Source organism: Vespula pensylvanica, chromosome 4 (assembly GCF_014466175.1).
Source record: "Vespula pensylvanica isolate Volc-1 chromosome 4, ASM1446617v1, whole genome shotgun sequence".
NCBI classification, from domain to species: domain Eukaryota; kingdom Metazoa; phylum Arthropoda; class Insecta; order Hymenoptera; family Vespidae; genus Vespula; species Vespula pensylvanica.
The window spans coordinates 5,227,141-5,251,146 of NC_057688.1; the positions used below are offsets into that span (position 1 = coordinate 5,227,141).

Consider the following 24,006-nt stretch of genomic DNA (forward strand, 5'->3'; position numbering starts at 1 on the left):
TCGCAAGATGGTGCTTTGTAGAGACATTAATGCCATCTATGATTTTAGTATGATATAATTGGAACTTGCTTTCCTGTCCGAGTTTGACCCCCCTGCAAGAACATGAAAAGATGGCGACATATTTAAAACGAACGTCAAAATTATTTGATATTTCGTTGTTGCGGTCTTCCGCAGATGTGAATTTAAGGGATTTAATGTGTCCCGTGTGCCGCGGTATATTAATCGAGCCAGTGACACTTCCTTGTACACATAACCTCTGTTTACGGTGCTTGAAAGGAACCTTTGAACATAACAGCCTGAGTTGTCCTCTTTGCAGAGTTCGTGTAGGTTCTTGGCTTCGTACAGCTACCAAATCTGAAACATTGGTCAACAACGCACTTTGGGAACTCATCAGGACTAAATTTCCCAAAGAGGTTGAAGATAAATATAACGGAGACGACGGAGAAATTGAATTGAACGCTGGTGGGTGACATCGCCTAACAATAAACAAACATAACATAACCCCAATTTCATTAAAGCGCACATTATATATATATATATACACATACATATATATAACTACACATACATTCATGTGTGTAAGCATTATTGATACTATTTCGTGTATAAAATTACTTTTAAAGTTTATTTATAGAATTTCTTTGTTTTATATCATAGTATGGCTATTGGAGTATTAGCATTTTGTTTGTAGATATCTGAACTGGTACATCTACTAATGTTTATTATGTTGATATAGATGTTTCTCGTATAGATTTAAAGAAGTGTAAACAAAACAAAAACTAATTTATCTTTTCCATAGGATTATCAACCAGGAATAAAATACTTAGTGCTGCTGGAGAGATTCGAAGAGAATATGAAGCACAACTTCAAATGGCTGAAGAAGAAATGCGACGTCAAAGAAAGAACGAAGAAATTGCTAGTGTGGCATTGATAAGAAAAATTCAGGTTGAAGAACAGCAGCAACAATTTGTGCAGATAGCACAAGATCAATTATTAGCTCAGAGTTTAGCAAAAAAACAATTAGCAGAGAAACAAAAAGAGGTGACAATGTACCAAAATGAATGTGCAACTTCGTCAGTGTCAAATTGTTCAGTTGATACATCTAAGTTTGATACTAAATCAATGCCCTTGCTTAATACAGAAATTTTTAAATTTGATGGGCCAAGTTTGGAAACGAGAAAAATGAATCTTTCAGAGTTAAAAAACGGTTCTGAGTTAAGACGCTCGAATATTGCTTTGATATCCAAAATTCGTGCAGAAAGATATGCATCAAGTGTAAAACCAAATACATCAAATGCATATAAAGACTCTACTGCTAAGTTTTGTTGCCAAAAGTCAATGCCTGTTTATAACACTATTGCAAGAACTTTAAAGCATCAAGTGGTAACTAAATTTACTCAGCCTGGAACTTCAAATTATGCTTTGGAACCGGGATGTTCCACTTCTAAAATTTATGGTATGCAGAGTAAAGAAGAATTACGTGTACCCAGTGATGTTTTAAGTAGTAAAAAGAAAAGTTTAGGTGTAGAAGTTTGCATGACCTCAGGAAATGGTGATGAAAGAATTGGTAGTGCTGAAAGTGCAGGTAGTCATGATAGTATCAATCAAGAAATACATCACTTTAAACCTATTAAGGCAATGCCACGAACACCTTTCAAAATGTCCATAGGTATATATGCTTTTCATAACATTTTATTTGTTCATTCATATGGAATTATATAATTTTTTGTTATGTTATTTTTACAATTATATATACAGATGGAAAACAAATTGAACCAAAATTGGTTAGAGTAATACCCGTTTTGAAAAGAATATCAAATGCTTTACCAAAAGCTCCATCTCCAACTCATTTAAAGAGAATTATTGGATGTTCATGGAGTGCTTTTAAAGGTTTGTATTTGGAACAAACTTGGTTAAAAAATAACCACAATTAATATGCTAATATTATGTTATATAGGTAAGATCAGGCAAGATATGAAAATAAAGGAGAATGTGTGTGATACTAGAGAGAGAATAGATGATGTTGAACAAAATCCATCAACCTCTCTTACCCAACAACCCAATGTTATTGTTAACAGATCATCAAAGTCTCAAATACATGATGCTATACGCAGACTTGATTTGGTTCCTGAACTATCATTTGATAGTAATAAGAATTATGCAAAGAATATAAATAGAACAATTAATGGTACTAAAGTAAGTAAAAAATTAATCTTAGATGAGCATGTAACTTCAGGGAAGGTGCAAAAGACTTGGAGATCACAAATAAAGAATGGTATGATGGGAAAAAGTAAGAGACAAAAGAATATATGGTCAAATAAAAAAGATGTGGAATTTGCATTAGATGAAGAAGAAATGAATGATAATGTAACCAATTCTGAGCCCTCATTTAACAATGCTAAGGAACGTTTAGAATGTAATGAACATTTAGAATGTAATGAACAGGAAGAAGATAGTAGAGATAATGTAGCTGTAGAAAACATTGCAGAAAGAATTAAAAAGAGAAAAGTAAATATTAAAAGAAAGAATTCACAAGTTGAACAAGATAAAATAATTGAAGCAGACAGTGGCGACGAGAGCAAACCTACGAATAAAAGAGGTATAAGGAAAAGAGCTTTATCTAGAAAAGGTAATAATCAAACTTCAACAAGTGAACGATCCGCAGTTACTGTACAGAAAAGGATAAAGTTAAATTGTTCGCACAAGCCTACATTAAGGAATAAAAGTGAAAACATAAAAAATGACGTAGATAGTCTCAATACAAGTTGCAAAACAATTATTCATGGATTAAGAAAGTCAAGTCGGAATATCAAAGCAGTAGTCAATAATTCTTCCAAAAAATATGATCAAGATGTTTTAAATAAAGAAAATCCTAACAACAATAAACATAATTATGACCGATTAAACTCGTGTCTCGTGTCACAAGGAACTATATCAAATAATAATACCAATAGTGCTACAATAATCAATGAGAATGTTCTATCGAACGAAGAAGTAATTAAAGAACAAGAAAGAATAGAAAGATTGGTTCTTCAAGAGAAAGAAGATTTTGAATTGGCTCAAAGATTACAAACTAAGTTTGATGAAATGGAACGAATAGCTGGACGTACACGGCGATCTAGAAAAGCGATTGAAAGTGGAGATATTTCTTTAGATTTATACAAAATAGAAGTAGGAAGAACTGTGCATAAAGTAGCTAGTACACATACTGCCAAACGATCAACCCTTAATCAAACTGTAAGCAGTGAAACTAAACAACGTGGTAGGCCTCGGAAGAGTGTGAAATAAATAAGAAAATTTGTTACTGCATTTCAACTAAAAACCCTCCAAGACGGATGTTCCTATAAAATATAAAATACAATTTCAATTTCATTTTCTACAATATATATTTTAAGTATTTTGAAGAAAATACTTGCACGATATGCGTACCTGGATATATTATGACAACTGTAAATGAAGGATCAGAAAACGTAAATGAAATTTTAAGAGAATAAATATAGTCATTGACATACATATTTCATTGAAGATTGACAAACTTGGGTTTGATCGAAAGTTTGTTTTCATGATTTTTATGGATTATTAATTATTTAAAGATCTTATCGTTTATAAGTAACTTTATGTTAATATAAAACTATTCGCGCAAAAATCAAAATGAGAAATGGCAGTAGGTGTTTCAATACTGTAGAATTTAAAGCAATACGGATGCTTGTATACAAAAAAAAAAATAAATAAATAAATAAATAAAAAAAGAAGAAAAAAAGCAGAGATACCAAGATTCTTCGAAGAAAGAGAAAAGATTTCTCTATTAACTCTCATCCTTTTCGTGTGTTCGTCTTTGCTACAAGTATCGATTCTTTCTCGGCGTTGAAAGTGCCAAATACATGACGGATATAAACGCAGCTGATAGTGTTGACGACAAACCGAGAAAAGGACGATAATGATTATTGGAGAAAAAAGAGAAGGGACTTCAATGAGATCACAGATCTTTGCTGAAAAGATATCACATGCTTTTTGATAATTTGTTTCAATATAATATTTCTTTACTTTTCTTAAATAGTTAACGATTCATATAAATCTAATTCAATGACTTATAGAATACACATCAACCAGTATTTCAATATTAACTGATTACCTGCCTTTATATTTTCTGAATATCGAAGATAATATTTATTAACATCTTAAGAAAAGAAAATGCTTCCAGAAGTTAGAAATTCAGCTCGTTTGACTGTTAAATACACAAACTACCTTTTTCAATGCAGCATCATTACAAGCTCACATGCCATTGTATATACGAATTTTACTACGTACTATGTATATATTAATTGGCAGCAATTTCAAAAAAGAAAAAAAAGAAAAAAAGAAAAAAAAAGAAAAAAGAAAAAAAGAAGAATATAGATATTCATTTAAATAATATTAGATAGATAAATATGTGTTTAGATCATATTTATGCTGCAAATGCCTACTGTCAGCTCTGACGGCCTTAATTATGATACTGCTATTATTGTAAATATATTAAGATTAGGATTATATATGCTAAAAAAAAAAAAAGAAATCATAATGAATATGAAAGTTACTAAAGAGACGAAATATTTTGCTCTATATGACAAATTCTAAATGTTTCTAAATAAAATTAACTGAACAGTTATATTAGAAAAGATTAAGCGACAGTTCCTTTGATAGAATTTCATTATTAGTGATCCTTATCTTTTTATAGATCACTTATACAGATAATGTTATCATATTGTGCGTTAAGAATTGGCAATTAGCTTTCATTTATTGTGATAGTTACAGTATTTTTCATCTCCACAATTTCGGTTTCTTTATTTAGTAAGATTAACATAATAGTTCATGAAGTCTTCATTAATATTATTGATGGTAAAGATCAATATTATTAGTGTCATAACATTTTATGATACTTTTCTAATAATTAGTACTCTTATATATTATGGTGTAACATACGCGTAAATAAGTTCGGTTGCAAGTATAAATATGTTCTAATTTTAAGTGAATATAACCGAACTTATTTATATTATGACCGAATATGTACAAGGCAATATTTTTTTTTCTGCTATGTCAGAGCTTTTTAATTATTGTAGTGTTGTAAATGCTCATAGTATTTCATATTGAAGTAAAATTCATTGAATATATATATATATATATCCATATATATAATATATGGAAAACTATCAGATGGTCCTATGGCATATAATTATTAGCTCTTTCTTGCGATATACAGCTTTAATAAAAAAAGCTATCTTCTAAACAGTTTATAAATGTTTAAAACGTTCACTGTTTTTTGTTTTTCTAAAACTGTTAGATAATTTATTTTTTCGTAAATTTTTTCGTATTTTGAGTTACTATAATTATAAATGATAAGCGGTTAATAATATCGCATTCCAAAATTATGTCAATGTTAATATGACATTTGGAAGTAAAAAATAGTCATAGATTATACGAAGTTATTTTATATATATATTAAATGTAAAAGCTAAAAGAATAATAACGGGATATACCATAGTCATTAAATTTTGTTCCAAATACATGTAGACGACGCTAATGCTCAGAGATTATTATTATTATTATTATTTAAATAATTAATTCAAGGTCGTCAACATAAGAATATATATATATATATATATATATATATATATATATTTTCTTTCTCCATACGTACGTATGTATGTTCACACACGATCATCTTGTTGACATATACATGCGTGCTCTTCTGTTATGTATGTATGTGTGGATACATACGTACATATATACATAATGTGAATACAATCTAATAATAAATCGAAACGAATCGTGTACAATAAAATTTTTGTGAGGTTGTTAAATAACACTAGAAGAGACAATTAAAACGATGTAGGTAGTAGGACTTGTTGATAATCGTACTATAAACTATAATAAACAAATCTATATAATAAAAATGATAAACATGTGCATGGAATTTAAGAAATTATAAGATATACGAATATATAGAAAAAATATTTAGTTATAGACAAACACTAAAAGATATTATCAGTATATAACGTGTTAATAAAAACACTATTATAGATCGAAACGAGAAATAATCATAATTTTAATTAAGGAAGATTGCGTAAATGTGTAAAAACACATGCATATTATGGATTTTTAGAAAGTCAATTTTATATGCTGATATGTAATGTGTGACAGAGAATGTAAAAGGAAAAACCAAGAGAAAAAAGCGATATTTGAAAACATAGGGTTATCATCCTGTTTTCCTTGGTGCATTTTATATATGGAAACGAATAATAAATAGTTGTAACTACTTCGAAGATAGTGATTATTTCCGTATTACTACTTTATGCATTTATGATTGAAGAATGAGCTTTTATATATACCTAAATTTGTATATTTAACAAAGAGCGAAATATTTTGCAGATAATATTTGTACATGACATATACTTTTTCGAGCTTTCCACATATAAATAAACCTATTTTCCGTTTGGAATAAATCCGGTAAAAAAACTATAACAATAGTATTTTGTATTCAACGTATAACAACACGTTTACGTCTAACGCTCCTTTTAATAGTTTTATTTATAACTTCGTAAATACATAATTAATTCGTTCAGTCAATTTAAATAATTACATTGTATTATCTTTCGCAGTAATCAATATTATACATTGAGTCGATAAATATTAAATTCGATCGATAAAACAGGATCAAATGAAAATATTATTAGTAGACAATTTATTTCAAATTTTTACTATATATATATATATATATATATATATATATATATATAATATTCTGTAATTATTCCTGTGAAGAAATCAGCTCAATTTCTTTTTTATTCTGTGTTTTCAAACAACCATAAAAGGTAGCTGACTAAAACGTAATAAAATATTCCGACCGAGCGTGAACATTCGCGACTAGTAATATTCCTTTCACGTAATTTTTTTTCTTCGCAATCGTAAACACGTTCAGAAAAACACATTCAATACGATATAAGCAATTATAAATTGTTAATTCTATTAATTAGCGATCTAAAAACAAAAAATATATATATTTTATCCGTTATAAAATTCATCAATAACTTGAAGAATTCTACATACGCACGATGAAACGTATCATAACGTCGATCATAATCGATGATATAACACGTATCTCAGTTTCGTAATCGAGGTGCAATCAACGACAGAAGAAAAGATTTCCTTGAAAAAAAAAAAAAAAAAAGAAGAAGAAGAAAAATTAATCAGTCAGTTATAAAAAAAAGCTAAGCAAATTTGGAGAAAAACAAATTGATGCAAAAGATGGGATAGTGCGTGTACGATCTCGATCACGATAATAACGATCATTGGAATTTACGAAAAGAATCAAAAGTGAAAACGAAGAAGAAGAAGAGTAGAATAAAGAGGAGTACAGGAGAGGAGAAGGGAGGAGAAGAGAGGAAAGGAAAGGAAAGGAGAAGAGAATAGTGCTCGATCGGTGCAACGAAGTAAAAAAGAGAGAGGCGAAAACGAACGATCGTGACGACCATGGTAGCTGCAATGTGACCGGTGTACCACGTGACCGATAGGACCAATCGGTTGTAAGGTAAAACTGGCGGTCACGTTGCGTTCGGCGTGGCAAAAGCTTTCCCCTTTCCTCTGCACGCTGTCTCCCTTATCCTGCTTGCAAGCAGCAAGTCCTAGGCGAAGCATAAGCACGACTATCGACGAATACCACAGTACATTTTTCTTCTTTCCTCGAAACCTCTTTTGCATTTATTATCATCTCTTTACGATCATGTGTTTGTTATCATTCTCAAGCGCGACAGGAGAGGTTGGTGTACGAAGAGCGTAGACAGATATCGCTGAAGTGTGTTTAATTATCGTTTATTCACGCGTTATTGTGCATTATTTGTGTAGTGTTAATACGAATTGCATGAAAGAAATTATTACCTTATCGGAAATCGTGTTGGCAACGATAACAGGATTACGTTTTATTCGTGACGACGTGAGATTTGTGTTTTTTGTCGTATGACGGGAGAGAGACAAAGAGGAAGGATCGTTAGAATTTCGCGCCTCTTTCGGTGAGTTCATTATTGATATGATTTCTTCTTTTAATTCGTTTTTTGTTTCGATTTAATCTTACAACGTTCAACGAGCTCGGAGAAATAATTATTTTCTTGAACGTTGAAAAATGAATTTGTGATATGTGCGTGCCCTGTATGTTGATATATCCATACACACACACACACACGCACACGCACGTAACATACAATATATATATTGCGTATATTGCATTCGCTGTCTGTTATGCGCGGTAGATTGCGTTTATAGCGCACTGTTTTGCTCGGTCGGTAATGAAGATGTCTGCGATTGATTACCGAGTATGTGTTGTGTCATCTTGTTGACTTTTATTTTATTTTCTCTCTCGTAAAGACGCAGTAAGAATAAACGTAAGACTCTTTTACGTCTCATTTATTAAGTTTCCTGTGCAATATACTCGAAAAGCTTTATTGAAAAATTATAGGAAGTGTCACTATCTGACTATTATATGATCCTACAAGTATATGCAATTTAAACTGGAACGTTTCTTTGCTAATTCTACATCTAACTGATATATTCATTTCAATTACTATTCCGTCGTTCTGCACTAATTCATACGTAACAGATAAACATGATATCACGAATGTGTTTATGCTACTAACATACTCGCTTCGAAATATATTATAAAATATATAGGTTTTTAATATTTTTAATGTAATTGCCTTTTGTTATTCATCGTTAATATTATGCGAATAAAAAAGAAATCTCGCGAAAATTTATTTGGTGATTTGTCTCTGTTTTATCGATCGGGAGTCAGTGATCCATTGAGTATCGACCTAGGTTGCATAATAACTGTCTGCAAAAAAAAAAGAACGGTTATGTCATTGGGTCAGCGCTTTGTTTTTAAGCAAATTGAAACGACGTAATGCCTCTCGCTTTTCGTGTTACTAGTAATTAAAGTTAAAACATTCAACTATAGCGCGTCAATTTAATTCGTAAAAGTCGAAATTGTTTGCTTTCTTTAATTTACTCTTTCTGCATGAAATTAAGGTTAAGAGGAGGTTAGGAAAAGAAACAATTATTTCGATATAAAAATATTATTTTAATGATCGATCATATGAAATAAAATTTTTATCAATCGGAAGAGAAAATATTCTACATTCTTATCGATCGAAGAAAGTTCTATCTCGAATTAATTTTATAAGATCTTTTTTTTTTGTACTTTAAACGGAAGTTAAAAGTGATCGAAAAAATTGATGGAAGATCATCAAACATATATTAGAAAGAATTAATCGAGATCGATCAATAGATCCACATATGTAATTTTTATTTGATAATAAGAAGAAAAAAGAAAATAAAACCATAAAAAAACACGATGGTTGAAAGAATGTCAACGTATGTATAACGTATAATTAGTTTTACAAAGGCTTGACACTGGAAATAATATTTGTTCAATCACGTAACGTCGTCTATATTCGGGTTGAATGAGAGGTAGCATCGATCGTAGTTACGTAGATGCAGTTCGTGACTAATCTATGTGTCGATAAAGGTGAACAAATATAAAAGAAGATGATATGAAAATGTTCGCGAGCGTTAACCTTGTTTTTTCATTTTTCTTTTTCTTTTCTTTTCTTGAGATGTTTCATACAATTATGATTTTTCAATAGATATGTTTATTTGTGATTTGTGATATAAAAAAAGATAGCGATGATAAAATAATTTTCTTTTTCATTTTCTTTTTTTTTTACATTTTTTTTTTTATGAGACTCCATTTTAATCGAAATGTAAAAATGCAATTTCAATTTTTCCGATTCTAGTCTCTCTCTCTTTTTTTCTTTTTCTCCCTACTTCACTCCCTCTCTTTCTTTCTCTCTCTAATCCTGCAATTTCTACAGCTTATTTTAATCAACCATTTTAATCAGCTTCCCCCCCAAAACCTTCTTTAGAGAGAATCCAGCTTAAATATATTTCAACGTCGTTCCTCGTACAAGATATTACTCGTATGAGTTTATTCTCGTGCATATCTCACAAAATATGAAAAAAAAGAAAAAGAAAAGGAAAAAATAAAATCAGATGAATTTTAATTAGAAACGATAATGAACGACTTTCGTTTTTAATTTTTTTTTTTTCAATATTTTTTCTCTTTTTTATTTTTTCTTTTTTTTTCTTATTTTTTTTTTTTTTTTAAACGAAGACTACTAATTTTTTTTTCTTTTTCTTTTCAGAAAGCGATAGGTCACAAATAGGAAAAGTAAGTGGCTTGGAGAAGAGATTACGTTAGCATAAAATAATTGCGTAATGGCGCCGGACGATTAGCAACGAGATTTTCGTTTCACCATTTTCTTTTTATTTCTGGATAAAAAAACGATGAATTAAGTCTCAGCAAATATACGTTTGATATCCGTTGAAAAAAAGACGGAGAGAGAAAGAGAGGGAGAGAGGAAGGGATGTAGAGAGAACGAATCGAAAGAGTCTTCTTGAAAGTACTTCGGAAAAATCAGGACGACGCGAGGATTCATCGATTTTCTACAAAATGGATGCGATTTGAGGCCAAGAGTAGAGAGATCGAGGGAAAGAAAGAAAGAAAAGAAAGAAACGGAAGAAAGAAAAAATTTAGTAGTGGAAAGGAAAGGAAAGGAAAGGGACGAAGTTGAATGAAGAATCGTGGAAATCGAGTACAATACACCATCGTTACGTCGTAAGAGAGAAATAGAGAGAGATAGAGGAGATAAAGATAAAGATAAATAGATCCGGTCGATCGATCGAGCTATAAGCTCTGTTAGAATGAGTAGATTTCAAGAGTAAAGAGTGGAGAACGGCGATTTCTAACGAGTGGTGGCGGTTGGAGTGGTGGTGATTTGTAAAAAAAAAAGTTTAAAACGAATAAGACGATAAAAAGTAAAATGACGGGTAGTAGGAAAAGCGAATTTGGCGATGAAGTGGCCGTGCAAGGAGATGGTAGGAAACATACGGTTCATTGGTTTCGAAGAGGACTCAGATTGCATGACAATCCATCTCTAAGAGAAGGACTAGCTGGTGCTTCCACTTTCCGGTGTGTCTTTATTTTGGACCCCTGGTTTGCCGGAAGCACTAACGTTGGTATTAATAAATGGAGGTGAGCTTATTGGACAACAGATAAAACTGTTTTAGGTTAATCATATTTAGATCTAATTATGATTATATTAGATTTAATCAATAATGCTGTTAGATATGAATATCTATAAAGTGTTAAATGTGATTATATATAGTAAAATAATAATAATAATAATGAGCTAAGTGAAAATTATATTTTAAAAGTATTCCTGTGATCTCTTTTTTTTTTTCTTTTTCTTATTTTTACGTTTTTATCAGGTTTCTCTTGCAATGTCTCGAGGATCTCGACTGTTCCCTAAGGAAATTGAATTCCCGTTTGTTCGTGATACGAGGGCAACCAGCGGATACCTTACCAAAGCTCTTTAAAGAATGGGGCACGACGAATTTAACGTTCGAAGAGGATCCAGAGCCATTTGGACGCGTACGAGACCACAAAATTTCGACGCTTTGTAAGGAGCTTGGTATCTCGGTGGTCCAGAGGGTCTCGCACACTCTCTACAAGTTGGACGAGTAAGTCCAAAACACCTCTTTGCCCAGAACATTCGATTTAAGGCTTAAGTCCCCTAAGTAGGATTTTATTAGAGGATTACATATGATGATCGGTTTACATCTAAATAGAAATATAGATTTAATAGTACTTATGATTATTATCTGTTCTATTGAAAAAGTCTTTTTTAAGATATTTTTTAAAAAATTTCAATGTACTTTACACGATTTTCTTATTCATTTTTTGACATTATTCAAACCGAGAGAGTATAGGTAGTCCTTCCCTAATCGAATATCGTTTTTTAAATTATTTCATATTTTAGGATTATAGAAATAAATGGAGGCAAACCACCCCTGACTTATCATCAGTTTCAAAATGTCGTTGCGAGTATGGATCCTCCAGAAAAGCCTGTGTCTACAGTAACGTCAGTTTGCATTGGTGATGCCTATACTCCATTGAAGGACGATCATGATGATCATTTTGGTGTACCAACGTTGGAGGAACTTGGTAAGATCGAATAACGAAAAGTTTAATTTACATTAAATAAATTTCAGAAAATAATCGATTTCGGAAAAATAATGCTCGATTGGTTAGAACGAGCCAATAATGATTACAATAATTCCTAGCGCTTTTAATCGACTCCTCGAGTAATATCGAGCTTCATCCGATATTTATGTAGGTAGTGCATAGGACGTATATATGTTGCTTATACACACACACACGCACATGAGAACGAGACGAACACGAGTACAATTGGCCACGTGCACGGAACCGTAAAATACGAGCTGCACTCTCATTCGTCTCCCCTCTCTTTCTCTCTTGCTCTCGTTGCTTTTTTTTACCTCCATTTTTCGCAAAGGCCGTGTCACAAAACAAACAAGAAAATATTCAACACGTGCCAAGTTTTCGCCCTTAATACGACCTACTTTATATGCTCTCGCCTTTTTTTTCTTCTACGCGCTTTTAAAACCGTTCTCTTTTAACTTATTGGGTCTGGCTCGAGTTTCCTAATCTACAGTCTACACGCATACACGCATATAAACATACATGAATATTCTTTATCTCTTTCTTTTTTCTCTAACAAGAGCTTTATCATTCGAACTGATCTTTATGTGTAGATATATAGATATATACGTATACATCACACACACACACACACATACATATATATATATATATATATATATATATATATATATAATTCTCTTTCTTTCATTCATTTATTCCAGATTTATATAGCGAAGAAATAAGAAATCATTGCTTACGATCATGTTACAATCTTATGTCGAATACTTCTTCGCATTCCTAATAAGATTTCCTATTTATGGTCGACCTTAATCCGTAATCTCCGTGGGATATAACATACATATACGTGACGTCAGCCTTTGACAGAAAAGCGATATTACGGAGAAAGTCTTAACTTATACATGGATATTTCTGCTATACATACATAGATCTACAGGGAGCATACATTCATTCATACATATACATGGATGCGTATCGAAACACGGGGACATAGTAGAATGCAAAGCTTTTCGTGCAGATTCGAGTACCGAGAAATTTCCTTTTAAATACTCCTATTGTCTTCAAAGCATGTATAATATATATATATATATATAAATATATATATATAAAGTATTATACATATAGAATGTGTATATATGTATGTAAATATATGATATATGTACGTACGTATTGTAACTGACATAAGACAATAGAAGCCATGATCTTAATGTTATCGTCCATACAAATTGCAACAATGTTTTTAATCACTCTTCTATTTCATCCTTGTTTACAACTATTTTATCATATTCCTGAATAATTCCTATAATCGTTATTTAAATTCTTAATAATGAATATTTAACTAAATACACGTTATGAGAGGAAATATGAGATTAAGAAATTCAAAAATTCTTTTTCCTTTCTTTCTCTTTTTTTTTTTATTACTTTCCATACGAAGTTTCGAGTAGGAAAGATTGAAAATTGAAAGGGAAGTCGTTTGGGAAGCAAACGAAACGACTTCTTTCCGATAGAGGACTTTTGAAAGTAAGTGAAGGAGAGATAGAGAGAGAGAGAGAGAGAGAGAGAGAGAGAGAGAGAGAGAGAAAGAGAGTGTGTGTATGTAAGAGAGAGAAAAAGAGAGAAAAAGAGAAAGAGACCTAGTTTGTTTCTTAACAGGCTTCGACACAGAAGGGCTTCTGCCGCCTATATGGGTCGGTGGTGAGAGCGAGGCCTTGGCACGATTGGAACGTCATCTCGAGAGGAAAGCTTGGGTGGCGAGTTTCGGCAGGCCGAAGATGACGCCGCAATCACTACTGCCGAGTCAGACAGGCCTATCACCTTACTTACGCTTTGGCTGTCTCAGCACAAGACTTTTCTACTATCAACTTACCGATTTGTACAAAAAGGTACAAATGGCGGCATATGTAGCTTTTATAATTATTTCATTTATATGTATCTTCATAATCAATTAAGAGAAAATTTTTTATCAGAGGATATCAATCGTTAATTGCGAATTGAATTATTATTAAAATTGTATGTCACGATTTTATGATCGCAGATTAAGAAAGCAGTACCACCACTTTCGTTACACGGTCAACTTCTATGGCGCGAATTCTTTTATTGTGCCGCCACGAAGAACCCTAATTTTGATCGGATGCAAGGCAATCCGATTTGTGTACAGATACCGTGGGATAGAAATGTCGAAGCGTTGGCAAAGTGGGCGAACGTGAGTGAATTTTTTTTGTTTTTGTTTTGTTCTTTTTCAGTAATAATATTAACGATCTGTTTTACATTCGTTGGTAAAAAAAGAATGTTTAATATCAATCCGATGATCGATAATATTTTTCGTTTGTATATATTTCATCATACAATTTTTCTTTTTCTCATAACGCTGACATAATTTTCTGTTCTTTTTTCTTTCCATTTCTTGTTTTATGTTTTTAATTAGGGCCAAACGGGTTTTCCATGGATCGATGCGATTATGACTCAACTCAGAGAAGAAGGTTGGATACATCACTTGGCGAGACACGCAGTTGCTTGTTTTTTGACTAGAGGTGACCTTTGGATATCCTGGGAAGAGGGAATGAAGGTAAAATGTTGCTACATTGGCATTTTCCATTATTGAGCTCGTAATAAAATATGCACTAACATTCTGACACGTTTCGCTGATAAAATCCTTTTTCTATCGTATACAATACGCGTCTAAAGGACTCGTTAACATTTCGCATAGACGACCGTTTAAATCTTGATAAGAAGGAGAATATAAACGTTCGCTTTGACATGCTTTGAAATCGAGGAATTGTTAGGCGCGAGAAAAATATTTATTTATCTTTTAATTTTTTTTAATTTTTTTTTTCTTTTCCCAGTTCATAGAAAAAAGTCTGAAAAAAAAATTACGAACTTTAGTAAAGATTTCTTCTGTTTTGTTTTTGTATATAATTTTTTTTCTTCTTTTTTTTTTTTTTGAGAAAGTATACGTAAGTTTTTTCTTTCGAAGGTCTTCGATGAACTTCTATTAGATGCCGACTGGTCGGTGAATGCCGGTATGTGGATGTGGTTGTCGTGCAGCTCCTTTTTCCAGCAGTTTTTTCATTGCTACTGCCCTATACGATTCGGTAGAAAAGCCGATCCAAACGGCGATTACATTCGGTAAGCGATCCTTTCGTAGAGGACTGTTTCAGATTTATGTCGAGGCAAAAGAAAGTAGACTAAGACGATAAATTTGAAAAATTTCTTACAGTACCTTACGTAAGAAAGAAAAAGAAACGTAAAAAGAATATTTCGGTTAAAAAATTTTACTCGGAATTTGTGAATTGAAAAACAAGAAATTATGCATATTATCGATACTTAACAATCGTATTTCAAAACGATTAACGATTCGAAATTTTGATTAAAATCATTATCTTTGCATGAAAAAATTTGTCTGCTGTATTCGCATAATTTTTTTTTATGATATTGTTTTCTATGTTATATGAAATCTTCGATCATTGTTCAACGATATATCTTAGACGTTACCTGCCAGTATTGAAAAATTTTCCCACAAGATATATTCATGAACCGTGGAACGCGCCAATTAGTATACAACGAGCAGCAAAGTGCATAATCGGCAAGGAATATTCGTTACCAATGGTGAATCATAGTAAGAGTTCGCGGATCAACTTTGAGCGAATGAAGCAGGTTTATCAACAGCTTAACAAGTATCGTGGAAACGGTGAGTGTGCTAAAGGTCAATGAACTCAATTTTAATTCTTTTCTATGATATTGGATATCAATTTGCGAGCTCTTCTTCTAACTTCTTTACCGACTGAGAAGAGCGAAAAAAGAGAATGCAAAAACAATTCAACATAAAAAAGAAGAAAGAAAAAAAAAAGAAATAATTTTATTTTTTTCTTTCATTTCTTTCGTTTATGTAGGATCATCCCTCAAAGGTGAATCAGTCGGTGAGTGAATGTTCTCTTTAAATTTCTTGTAAATCCTTCATGATTATCGTAGAAGCAGATCATTTTTATTCGACCCGATATTTCCAAATCCAACTACGTTATTTCTTCATTTATATTATTTCATTTTAAAGGTTTGCTAAACGCACTTTTGCCGTCCAATCCAAATGTAAAAGAAGACGAAGAAAAAAATAATCGTCCATTGGCGAATTTCAAAGTTGAAGACCGAAAAATGGACGCTAATGTTGGTAATACCGCACAACAATAACGAGCACAGTACCGATCGAAATGACGTTTTTGAAGAAGACGTTTATTCTTTTTTTTTTATTTTAACTATCATCGACGAATGTGAAAAATGCATCATTTTTCATATTTTGCAACGTTAACATTGTTTTTCCTCTCTTTTTCTTTCCTTTTTTCATTTCTTTTCTTCCACTTCATAGACATCTTTGTCATTAAGATCGTTTTTTAAGAAAACATTTTTCATCAATCACGTCGCTAATTTAATTACTATTACGAGGTTCGTCGTTTATGAAACGTTCGTATTGATTTTATACATCTTGAGAGATAAGTCACGAGATAAGGTACAAAATAGAATAAAACTACCATATTAAGAGAAATAAGAATTAATAAGATGATGTTCGCTTAATCATGGACGAGATATATATTTGTTATCTCGATATATATACATATATGTGTGGTGTGTATATATATACGAGCTTATCGTTAAAATATATATATATATATATATATATATATCTGTGTATATACATACATACATACACATATATATATATATATTATATGTATATTACGACGATTCTTACTTTATCGATACGTCGTTACAAATTTTCGTATCGATCACATATTAAGCTTTTTATGATTCTCATCAATGGTTTCTAAGAGATTCTTTTTTTTTTTTCATGTATAATGTGTATCTCACATTTGTATCACTATATGTATTCTATTTTATACGTATATACATACACACACATACACACATATATATATGTATGTATATATGTATATAATGATTATTTACTGTACAGAGTCAATTTTATGCCATAAAAAAAATTTTCATGTAACTAATCTATCATGTTAACATTACAAATGAACCATTCACTTACCTTTTCCTCGTTTTTGTTTACTATATTTCCAGCTTGCAGACAAAAATGGTGATGTTTTAATCGAATCGAAAAGTAATACGACTGAGAGTAGTCGATCATAGATCATAAATCATAGATCATAATCGAACTGTCGGTAAATTAGTTTTAGTTAATATTTAAAACTCGGTCGATATTTCAAATTCTCTTCAGTTTGATCATTAGCAACTGTACATTCTGCTTTATCAATTATTTTTTAATTTTTGTCGATTATTCCTTAGTCTCTATTTATTTATTTTTTCTGTGTATTTGTTTAGCTACAAACATGTTATTAAAACAGAATGTACAAACTTGATATTGTCAGGATGTATCCTTTTAAATTTCAAGTGAAATAAAAAAGAGGAAGAACTTTTTTTTTCTTCGACTTGACAAAATAAATCGCGATTTTGAATTTGATCATCGATCCAAGATCTCCGGTATGAGTGATCGTTCAACGTGAATAAACTTTCTCTTTCTCTTTCTTTCTTTTTCTTTTGCTACAAAAAGTCGATAATAGATTTACTCTATATTATATGCCGCGATTATGGAACATACGAAGTGAATTATTCGTCGTTCCGCATCATGTTCATTTAAATCGTTTTGATAGCTATTAATTGACGTTCTCTCTCTCTCTCTCACTCTCTCACTCACTCGTTCAATTTCTCAATCTCTTTCTCTCTCTCTCTCTCTCTCTCTCTTGACTTGACACTATTTCGAAAGAGAGAAAGGTGGACGGTTGTGGTGTTGTGCGAAAACTGTACATTCCTTTTCCCATGTGATTGATGGTGTCAATAAAATCCAATTCTCTCCTTCCAAACTTCATCGTTAAGCATGCAATTTAAATGATGTGTTTTCGCACGACACCATTCGTGTCTTTCAATGATAATACGAGCTTTGCGTTACAGTTTACACTTCTGATCAAAACTTACGAACATCCTTAAGTGAGATTAATTTTTTTTTTTAAATAAACTCAAATTTAGGTTCATGTGTATAATATAAATTATATAGATTAGCTTACGTGTATATGTGTATGTGTATGAGTTTATGAAAGATATTATTAACAATATTGTCAGAGAAATGATCAAAAGGTACATCGTATTGGTAATCGAAATTAGGTAGATTATATAATACTTCAATTCATTAGGGAGTAGTCAATTTTTGATCGTGAACGTGTATTAGTACGCTTTACACGATCCTACTACATATCTCTCTCTCTCTCTCTCTCTCTCTCTCTCTCTCTCTCTCTTTCTCTCTCTCTCTCTCTCTCTCTCTCTTTCTCTCCCTTTCGTGATGCGCTCCAACTGAACTTACACGACGATGGTTTTTTTCTTTATTTTTTTTTTCATGTCAACAAATAATATATTTTTAGTGCCTATAGTACTTATAGTTTTACAGTACATTTTTCATTAGTTTTTTAAACAATTACAAATGAACATTCTCAGCACTCAGAAACAGGACTAATGTTTTTTATCTCGCTCGATCATTCTTTATTTCTCTCTCTCTTTCTCTCTTGCATACGTGCACATACACACACACACGCACACACACATTCTCTAGCTTTCTCTCTCTTTTTCTAATCATACTCACTTACGCACAGTTTCTGTTGTTCTCTCGATGAATCTTTATTCAGACAGATATACAGACAGACTACGTAACGTACACGTACACGCATACACATACACACAAACGCGTATTCTCTCTCTCTCTCTCTCTCTCTTTTTTTTCTCTGTTTATATTTCTCGATCCTCATGTGCGTCTTTACGTGCCATACGTGTGTTTCTCTCGCGATATACAGAATTCACGAACTCTTCCGCTCTCATCATAATACGAATATTTGTATATATAATCTGTAGTAATCGAGCGGAGGGATGGGACAGAGGAAAGAGAAGCGACGATCAAAATAATACTTTTTTTTTTTTAATCGTCAAAGAGAGACAATGATAATCGCGATAATTACCGCGTATTCGATTAAAAATGGAAATCGCATATGATCGTATGTATGTACGTATGTATGTACATGTGTATATATATATATATATACACATAAACATTCACAGACACACACACGAACACACATACACATATATATACATGTGGTAAGAAAAGCCGACGCGATTTGAATGTAGTTTTTGAAAAAGTCGATTGCGCGTTGAAAGTTAAGTGTTAAGGATGGGAATGTTAAGGAATTTTTGAAATTTCATTTGGGGATATGTTAGCGACGATTTTTGTGAGAAAATATTAAATGACTTTTGGAGTAAGAGGAGAATGAGGAGGAGAACGAGAAAGCGACGAACGAATCTAATTCCCTTTCGAGCTTTTCCATGATACGCATTTTGACTATCATCACGCATACCCGTGTTTCTCTCTCTCTTTCTTTATCTAGCAAGCTCTCTATCTCTCTCTCTCTCTCTCTCTCTCTCTCTCTCTCTCTCTCTCTCTCTCTCTTTCTCTCTTTTAATTAATTTCCTTAATGGAATAAACTACGGCCGCGGAGAGTGTTCAAACGCGTAAACTTCGGTAGAAAATCGTCAAAGAGTTTGCTTTCGACGTCGTTCGTTATCTTTCTTTTTAAAAATGGTTTTAAAAGAATTGAGAATTAAAAAATAAAAGGAAAAAAAGGGAACAAGGGTGAATTGTCTCGACAGGTAAGAATAACGATGACCTTCCTTTTCTCGGTTCATCCCTTTGCGTGTTAACGAAAAGAAAAAAAGAAGAAGAATAAAAAAAGAAACGTCCTTTTTTATTCGCAATACTCTTTTCGATTTTCTTCCCTTTCCAACAAATCGTCACTCGCCTTTTTCTCTTTTTCTCTATATCGACCAACGGATGAGTTCGTTTTAACTCCTATTGGTCAATCATTATTCGCCCTTTTTCTTTCTTTCTTTCTTTCTGTCTTCACGTTGACCAATGGATGAGCTCGTTTTTAGCTTCCAACGGCCCGTATCGCGAGAGCGTAAAATGCCGATCTTTTTCCACATTCGATTTGTGGATAGAAGATCGCCAAGGAAATCTGTGTCGACTGAAGGAGAAGAAGGAGAATAAGAAGAAGAAGAGAAAGAAGAAGAAGGTGGAAAAGGAAGACGAGCAAGAATCTCTCCTTGATGACCTTCCTTCCGTCCTTCCTTCCTTCCTTTCTTTTTTTTTATACCTCTAACTATACTTACTCTTAGACACTGGTGTTCTCTACGTTCGGTTAAGGCCAAGATTCTAAGGAATCTCTACCTTTTTTAAACCGTTTTAAATGACGATAATTTGTCGCGAACGCGATGCGAAATCCGGACGGAGAGGAGGTCGGAGCGAGTTATTATTACCGACGAGAAAACGATCTCACTTTCTCTCGTCGTTTTTACGAACGAAAAAACCAAAATGGCGACGACGATGACGACGAAGAAGGCGACGATGATGACGACGACTTAATGACATCTTCGTGACTCTTTTTTGATAATCCCAACCAATCATTGGCTTTGCTCGAGGACGGAGAATATTTTCTCCCTTTTCTGTATATGCATGTATATATGTATGTATGTATGTACGTACGTACGTACGTACGTACGTATGTATGTATGTATGTATGTATGTATGTATACCAGAGAAATGAAATATTAACATATTTGTTTTTCTCAACGATCTGGTAAATAAACTAACTTTGTCTCGCGTATGCGCGTGCACGTATGTAAATTATGTATGTATGTATGTATGAGATAAGTTTTCTAATCAAAATTCTATTTTCTCTTTCTTATGTTCCTAATGGATTTAATATTTATTTATCCAAATATTCATGAAGAAATTATTCAATAGTACGTCTCTCTCTCTCTCTCTCTCTCTCTTTCTCTTCATCTTTCTCTCTTTATCTTTTTCTTTCTTGGATACAGAATTTTTAAAAGTGATACTAGCTTGTTACGTGTGGTATCACTCAACATGAGAGATCCTTTGTCAAGATCAAAGTGAAAACGAGAAGGGCGAGTGCAAAGTGAATATAATTGGAAAAATGCATTGACGTAAAGAGAAGTCGGTGAAACGAGTTTTCGAGGGATAGAAGAAAAAAAAAAGAAAAAGAAAAAACAAGAAACCAAAAATAAAAAGATTTCCAAGAGTAAGGCGAGCGACGACGTTGAATATTTAGAATGTTGATGTTCACGAGGTCGCCTATGAAAGGCAGGTTGGAGAGCTTAATTTCTCCCTGAATTCCGTCCGAGATTCGTGCAAATCTCTTGCCTTTCGTCGAGCTTTCCCGTCTCTTACATAATCTTGATTACTTTGGAAAACGAGGACGTTTCCGTGAAACCCAAATTTTCCCGAACCTATGTAACTACGTATATACTCGTATATGTGTGATACCGAAAGTAGTAGCAATAAGAGGGGTAAAAATAAACTGGACATTTAGTAAACGATTGGAGGATAAAAAAACGAAAAGTCTTGAAATATTTCATCCTTGTAACACTTTGTTCTTTCTCACACATTTGTTCAATAAACATAATTGGCATATGTCCATTTAAGAACTAGGGTATTAAAAATGAAAAAGGATAATCTTTAATAAACCATGAGATATTTAACGTGTCAATGGCCTGTGATAAAAATTCTATTAAATAAATGTTACAATTGTATGAAATTAAAAAAAAAGGAAAAGAGAAAATATTCGCGAAGTTTTTATGTGAATATTTGAAAATTTTCATTTTTTTTTTTTTTTTTTTTTTTTTTTCATCGAGATAGATACAGAGAGAAAGAGAAAAAAAAGAGAGAATGTAAAGAGGAAAAGGTGAAAACGAAACTTTCCCCCAGGTGATTAGTAGGGAGTATAGTCACGTGTACACGTGCACGTGCACGCGTGCGAGAGAAAGCCGATCGACATTGTAAAGGTAAAGGGGGAAACGGGAAAGGAAAAGGAAGGTTGAGCCTCTCCTAGACTCGGTTCGATCGAATCGATAAATCCGATTAATTGCGACGTGACTAAGTCACCGTTGCTGCTATAGCATGCGTGAGCGTGTATAATCTATATGTCTATGTAAGTGCGATCGATCGGACGAGCGAGCCCCGACTCGTGTCGTCGTTTGCTTTTATTACGCTTTTATTTTTTTTTTATTCTTTTTTTTATTTTTTATTTTCTTTGTGTATATATATATATATATGTATATATATATATATATATGCCCTCTCAATTAGTCGAGGTATGCACCACGAACAACGAAGTTTCGTCGGTGTATCGTTTTTTATTTTTTTCTATCTTTTTTAATCCTTCTGCCAACGATCATTCGAATCCTTCGCGTAACGACGATAAAGGATAAAAGAATGATCGGTGTCGGAAAACGATATAATACATATGTGTTGTTTGTGTGTATTTATATATATATATATATATATATATATATATATATACACACATACACACATATATATTTTTTTAATTTCTCACTTTCAAAAATAAGAAAGAAAAAAGAATCTTTCTCTTCTTCCGTCGTACGTATGTATATTATATGCGTATATACATGACTATATACAAGTAGGATAAAAAGTATTATATACGATTCGTGTGGAACGATGCTCGTTATTAAAAACATTTCATAGGTGTTCTCGCGACATCGTGGAAGAAGAGTAGAATCCTAAGACTGTCTGATCGATTACAAGGCGGACTACGAGGCATATAATATTTAAAGATTTATGAAAATTTTGCGATCGATTTTAAACGTATGTATCGATGTTTCTGACAGAAACGAGGACGTTTGTATGTGCGTATGTGCGGTATATATGGGCTCGTGCACTTGGTTTTGTGCGTATGTTTCATGTGTCCTTGTCGCGAGCACTCACGAGAAGAAGAGGAATTAGGTTGTGGAATAATTCAATGATATCTCGAATAAGTTGCTTAATTTCGACTTATTTGTACATACTGACTATTTTGACTGTATATACATTAATTTAAGTCGGATTTACAAGATTCATTCGACTAGTTCGAGCTGTATCCCTCACCCTACTTCGCTTTCTTCTTCCCGCGAAAATTTTAACTAAGTTGATACTTGAAAGATGGCCGACTACGATAGGCCGACCTGTTACTTTCACGTAACTCGATTTGTCACGTGTTTGCGATCGTACGCTAACGATCGAACGAGATCCCTAAATGGATATTTTCTTTAAACGCGGAACAATACTACTTTTCAGCATTTCTTTTGTCATCTACTATTGTTTTAACACGATTAGCTATGCTGCTACACCATTAACTACGGCACGCACGACACGTACGCACGACACGTCGTGTACAAATGTTTAATAATTTTCATTAGTACAAATGTTTTTTTTCTTTCTTTTTCTTTTTTTTTTGTTTTTGTTTTTGTTATTTCCTTTACGCGTTCGTAGCGTAAGACGTACGACGAAATATTTCTACCTTTATTTTTTTTTTTTTCTTGCTACCGATACTTAATTAATTATTTAACGATTTTATTATCATTTTGGAGATCTCGTTTGATCGTCGAACTCTCACGTTTGTTTCCCTTCTTCTAATAATCTCTATTATGTGAAAAATCAAAAAAGACTCACGCACGACGTGTCGTCTTTCGTCGTTCTTACGCCTACTATATTATCCGTCTCCCTTTTCTATTTTTTCTTTTTTACCTCTCTCAAATCTTCTCTCCGTCCCTATATTTATTTATTTATTATTCATTTTTTATCTTCGCCTTCCATTCCGATTTTTCACGATCGCGACAAGCATGCAATAATCCTACGTACATTACTATCCCTACTTAATTACGGGCACGAGGGAGTTATAAGTATATTTTACGTTTTACGCGCTTAAAATACAACGGCTAATTAATTTCATTCATTAATTTTACAATATGTCAACATCATTGATCTCCTT

General features: G+C 32.5%; 2 protein-coding genes and 1 long non-coding RNA gene across 5 annotated transcripts; 2 read left to right on the forward strand and 1 right to left on the reverse strand.

Annotated features, from left to right (window-relative positions):
- Positions 1-62: 62 nt before the first annotated feature.
- Positions 63-6,299, forward strand: LOC122628679 (putative uncharacterized protein DDB_G0277255). The gene is made up of 4 exons (XM_043811190.1): positions 63-462; positions 800-1,669; positions 1,759-1,890; positions 1,958-6,299. The coding sequence occupies exons 1-4, from the start codon at positions 111-113 to the stop codon at positions 3,286-3,288; spliced, it is 2,685 nt and encodes an 894-aa protein (XP_043667125.1). The 5' UTR covers positions 63-110; the 3' UTR covers positions 3,289-6,299.
- A 927-nt stretch (positions 6,300-7,226) lies between these two features.
- Positions 7,227-16,643, forward strand: LOC122628684 (cryptochrome-1-like). Of its 3 annotated transcripts, none has more exons than XM_043811206.1 (11): positions 7,227-7,564; positions 10,227-11,116; positions 11,353-11,604; positions 11,904-12,088; positions 13,760-13,989; positions 14,142-14,309; positions 14,532-14,672; positions 15,081-15,232; positions 15,592-15,794; positions 15,997-16,023; positions 16,155-16,643. In XM_043811206.1, the coding sequence occupies exons 2-11, from the start codon at positions 10,905-10,907 to the stop codon at positions 16,286-16,288; spliced, it is 1,704 nt and encodes a 567-aa protein (XP_043667141.1). In that variant the 5' UTR covers positions 7,227-7,564; positions 10,227-10,904; the 3' UTR covers positions 16,289-16,643. The 3 variants fall into 3 exon arrangements, with proteins under 3 accessions (XP_043667141.1, XP_043667140.1, XP_043667142.1); XM_043811205.1 differs by lacking the exon at positions 7,227-7,564 and adding an exon at positions 7,903-8,042; XM_043811207.1 differs by lacking the exons at positions 7,227-7,564; positions 15,997-16,023 and adding an exon at positions 7,903-8,042.
- Positions 16,644-17,623: 980 nt separating this feature from the next.
- LOC122628688 lies at positions 17,624-22,509 on the reverse strand. Its single transcript, XR_006327097.1, has 2 exons — positions 20,964-22,509; positions 17,624-17,858 (listed from the first exon to the last, which is right to left on the reverse strand). It is a non-coding gene; the product is annotated as an uncharacterized LOC122628688 (long non-coding RNA).
- Positions 22,510-24,006: the final 1,497 nt, after the last annotated feature.